Source organism: Haliaeetus albicilla, chromosome 18 (genome assembly GCF_947461875.1).
Source record: "Haliaeetus albicilla chromosome 18, bHalAlb1.1, whole genome shotgun sequence".
Lineage (NCBI taxonomy): Eukaryota > Metazoa > Chordata > Aves > Accipitriformes > Accipitridae > Haliaeetus > Haliaeetus albicilla.
In genome coordinates, this window is record NC_091500.1 from 29,087,390 (window position 1) to 29,092,352 (window position 4,963).

The 4,963-nt window shown below is 48.3% G+C and overlaps 1 protein-coding gene across 5 annotated transcripts in view; it reads right to left on the reverse strand.

The window, feature by feature from the left end:
• DIP2B (disco interacting protein 2 homolog B) overlaps positions 1-4,162 on the reverse strand; it is a 69,333-nt gene extending 65,171 nt beyond the window's left edge. For 3 of the 5 annotated variants that reach the window (XM_069806210.1, XM_069806207.1, XM_069806206.1), the window contains exon 1: positions 3,925-4,161. In XM_069806210.1, coding sequence (XP_069662311.1) covers positions 3,925-4,012 — 88 coding nt within the window. In that variant the 5' untranslated portion in view covers positions 4,013-4,161. Of the gene's footprint in view, positions 1-3,924 lie in introns of all 5 variants that reach the window. The other 2 variants (XR_011328656.1, XM_069806209.1) reach the window with 2 other exon arrangements.
• Between the last annotated feature and the right edge of the window lie 801 nt (positions 4,163-4,963).

Sequence of the window (4,963 nt, forward strand, 5' to 3'; positions counted from 1 at the left end):
GAAGCAAGAACAGTGATATGATAACCCTGTCACATAACCCAGAAACAACTGAAATTATGTTCAAGGCCTGAACTGCTAACAGGAGAATTCCTCGTTATTGCTAGGTAGAGTTCCGCCCCCCCTTACCTCATGCTTTCATAGACATCACAAGCTGAAGTTCACTCCACTAACATCCCTTTACTAGTTAAGAACATCAGACAAGACAGAAACCATCGTCAAACAAAAACCAGCAGCCAAATAAGCTCTTTATGAGCGTGCTTAACCCTCTCAGAGACAAGCTGGCCCATACAGTGCAGCCTGGGAGACAGCTGTCCTACTTTCAACGCAAAAGCTCTTGTTCTCTTAGTACAGCATAGACGGTGGTGCGACAAACTTTACCACACAAGCAGTACAATAGGCTCATAACGTGCACTGTATAAAACAAATCCACTGAACGTGCTTAATTAGAACCTTTGAATCTGGCTATTCCAGAGTTTCTCAGCTCTATTAACACAGCTGTGATGAGGTTAATGTGAGAGGAGCTGCTTGAAAATTTTACCGAAAGTGTAAGAGCACCCAGACATCCCCAAGCTGAGTACTGAAGTGCTTTGATACTAACATTTTCAGCTGAATATAGGACAAATTTAGACATTTACCTTGTTCTGTGAGCTCATCAGCACACACTGCAAACATTTTAAGAAACAGCATCATATAGTGGATACAAAGTCACCTTCACACACAGCTGCAGTTCAACCCCAAGGGCGTAAAACTGAGCTCCCATACTTACAGAAATGTGAAAATGGGGGTAAAAATCTTCTTCAAAGTTAGTATCCCTAGCACTTTTACTGATGAAAAAGCAGATGCAAATACAAAGACAGCCCTTCCCATCATTAGTGATGCATAATGTGGGTGTTACTATTAGATGAAGAAAAGCACTAGAAAGAAAAAAGCCCCAAAAGTGAGAAAAGAAGGAAAACATGAGTAATGAGCAGGTTCCAGGTTTCACACAGTTCCATGACCCAATTCACTGCTTATATACAGTTATTGTTATTTTAACATTTTTACTTAGAGGCAAAAAACCTGATCCCTTCTGTAAGGGAATGAGATGTCTCCGTAAAATGCGACCTTTAAGATTTGGGTATAAGGTACTTCACTTGATAGAAGACAACTGAATTCTTATCCACAACTCCAATCAATCACTGAGGCCAAATAAAGACACACAATAAAAGACTAAAAAAAACCCAAAACCAACAGTGCAACTTCTCTTGATTAATAAACAATTATTGTTTCCTGAAACACATTCCACTATTTTGCTTAGGCATTTTAAGTGTACTCAGGAATGCGACTACTGTTACTTCCATGCTGACCACAAGGCTCAGTAAGGAATAATCCAGGGATGGCAGAGGTATAATTAGTCCTGTTGCTCTGTCTGCACAGATTGTTCCTGAAGAAAGTCTCATGGCTCATCATTGCAAACTATGATTTCTATTTTAAGCATACATTAAACTAATCCTGCTCCACTTTGCACCGTACTTGCTGACACAGCATCTTTCACAAGCATAACGCCAGGTAAGATTTTAGTACTATATTTCCCCCATATTGTTATAAATTCTCTACACTGTGGTGGTTAACGGTAACGCAGCCCTGCATAAAACTCACTGCGAGGCTCAGCACATAACTTGTTTATGCTCCTAGCCTGCAGTCTCCTGCATCTGAAGCCGTCTTCCAAACAGTGCTCAGGTACTCCCCACCATAAGATCATACATCAAGGACAGAGCAACCTCCCAGTTCCTGCTGTCAGGGACCCCGGGCTACTTGTATGAACTCACTGCAGACGCAGTTCCTCTCCTGTTCCAAAAGGGAGGTGTTCTTACCCAGAAAACCCCACAGAAACATTTACATAGTAAACAGTCAAGTCTAGAGACAAATAAAGCTGCAACAAGAAGGTGGGAAAAAAAGGATCAAGTGTTCTTATCTGAGCAACAACTAATCAGTTAAACATGAAGCACTACTGCCACTTTTAATAAAATGCTTCTATTCAATATTGTTTACTATAAACAGTCCACAGATACATTCAGTTGAACAATGCACACATAGGCCTTAAAATCTTTAAGCTTAAGCCTCAAACTAGGGCGTATTTTTCAAGAACTATACAATGACGTTACCTCACTGACTCACTCAGCTTCTTTACAGGTCAGACCTCAGTTATCTCAGCAACAAGATACTGTGAAGTGTGTTTCCAAGAGCTTGGGGACACAGTCACACAAAATTCTTTGTACTCATGTTTTTTTGATAGAAAAAGTGATTTGCACAAACAAATCCATAATATGCATATTAATAAATCCGAGTATTAAATCCACAAAGGGGCAGTGGATTTAACATTCAGAGCATTACTTACATAACATAGAAAACTTCACTCTACAGCACTGAAGTTTAAGCTATTTGAGAAGCTTGTTAAAGATTAGCATGATGTCACAGCCAGCCATTCTAGCAAAAGGATTTATTTTTTTTTAAAGTTTGCAGTACTATATACTACAGGGTCAAACTATAATGGGCTTTCAGTATCACAAGAAACAAGTTTCAGAAAATACAAGCTTAAAACATTCAGCAAATTCTTAAAAAACATAAAAAATTATTTCATATTACACTTTGAGAAACACGAGAGAACATTCTTCAGTTCTTTGTTATTGTGGAGTACCCCAAACCAAACACCAGATAGCATTATCACTTTAGTTAAATGTTTACAGAAAGTATATCTGAAAGGCTTTTGACAAAAAAAAAAAAAAAAGCTAACATTAACATCAAAAGTTTGACTACAAACAAGTTGCGTTAAGAAATCACTACCGTGGCATTCTCATCTGGCAAAATATTGAGCACCATATACCAATGTGGGCAGTGGGGGCTGACAGCACCCAGCTCAGTAAACGAATTCCTACTCCTTAAAATATTAAATAGGTCTCCTTTATACACTGCATGTTCTGCGACAAAGTGACAGAGTAAAGAAAGATGCTACCGAAACTCGATCTTCCACAAGTTCTAATACTGAGAAATTATTGCAACCATACAGTAAGCCCTCTTGAGAAGCCACTGATCATGGCATCAAATTCCATACCCTGATGGAGGGAGGAAATTTAAAGGTATGTGTAACAGAGCTACCTGCTCTGCAACCTTCACCCTCTACCTCAGATTCATCCCTCACACTCCAGCTTCACAAGGGAACTTTACAACAAAGCTATAGCGAGAACAGCATTTTAAGCACTAGGAAACAAAGACATACCCATGCAAAAGAGGAAACAAAAAAAGAGCGCATGCTCTGTCCCGATTATGGCTATGCAAAATAACTTATTCAGAAAGTAATAGCACAGGGTATGTCTTCATCATGTATCCAAAGTTCCTTCGTCTCCCCCACCCCAGGACCACTGCCTGTCCCCAGCACCTCTCCCTCCACATCCTGAGCTCAGAAACTACAGAAAAGAGGCCCCAAGAGGAAAAAACCCCTCCCGAGGGGGATCACCTCCGACGACCGAAGGGTCCGTCCCCCCTCCCCGCACACACGAAGCGCCCAGCCCTCGTTCCCCCCCGAGACAACCCCACCCGCAGGCAGGGCCCTTCCTTCCCCCACACACAGCCCCCCCCCTCACTCCCTCCCCCCCGTTCCCGGCTCCTCACACGGAGCCCCTCACACACACACGCTCCCGGCCCCCTCACAGGCAGCCTCCCTCACACACCCCCGGCCCTCGCCCCGGGCCTCCCTCTCCCACAAACCCACAGTCAAGCCTCACTCCTGCCGCCCCCCCCCCACCCCGGTCCCCTCACACGGAGGCTCCCCCCCCCCCCCGGGCCGCAGGAGGCCGTGGCGGCCGGGCCGGCGCCCTGAGGGCAGGGCAGGGCAAGGCAGTGCAGGGCAGGACAGGCGGGATCCCGGCGCGGCCCGGCGCTCCTCACCTTCAGAGAGCTCCAGCTCCAGCTCGGCCAGCTGTTCGCGGACCTCGCGGGGCAGCGAGGAGACTCCCGCGGCCGCCGGTTCGGCCATAGCGGGCGGAGGGAAATAAGAAGGGAAAAAGCAAATCCGGCCGCCGGTTCGGCGCGGCTCCGGCTCAGCGCCGGGGGCTCCGGATCGCGGGCGCAGCGGGAGCGGCCGCCACCTCCGCCATGCTGAGCCCCAGCACCGCCGTCACGTGACGGGGGCGGTCCGCGCTCCGCGCCTCGCCGCCGCCGCGCGCCCCCCCGCGGCCCGGCCCCACGCCGCAGCCGCCCTCCCCCCCCCCCCCCCAACGGACCCGGAGCCGCTCCGGCGACCGCGATCCGCTTCTCTACCGGCCGCGGAGGTGCGGCGGCGAGGCCTTAAGGAGCGCTCCCGGGTGGGCCGAGGGATAGAGCCCCCCTCACAGCGGGAACACGAGCCCCCCGCGCCTCCCCTCAGGGGAGGCCGCCGCCGCTTCCCGCGCTCCCCCTGAGCGCGAGCCGCAGCCCCTCAGGTGCCTCCGGCGGAGGGCAGGGCGCCCGCCCCTCTCCTTCAGGGGCGAAGAACGGCTGCATTCCCTCACAGACACCCCTAAAGCCCGGTTCAGATGTAGCTGAAAACGTCTGACAAAAAAAAAAAAAATTAAAAAAACCCCACACGAGCGCTGTCTGCCCTGTTTAAGAAGAAAATTTACCTCAGACTCAGCTTCTCAGAGAAGGCCGAGGCAGGTGCCTGTGACAGCTCCAGGAGAGCAGGGTTACGCCGAATCTCGGATCACTGGCATTTAGGGTCTAACTGCCTTCCTGGACACCCACAGCTCTAGTGAACTCCATCCATTAGAGTGGGCAACAGCGGGGGCAAAACCCCAAAGGTCAGGGTCACGGTAGAACAATGAATATTTGCTACAGTGCTTGCACCCTGGATAAGGACAATTTGAGGTATCTAGAGGAAAAGAAGAGAGCCAGTTCAACATCACAACAGCAACGCATGCAATTAAGAGCTTGGGGGGTTGTGGTGGGG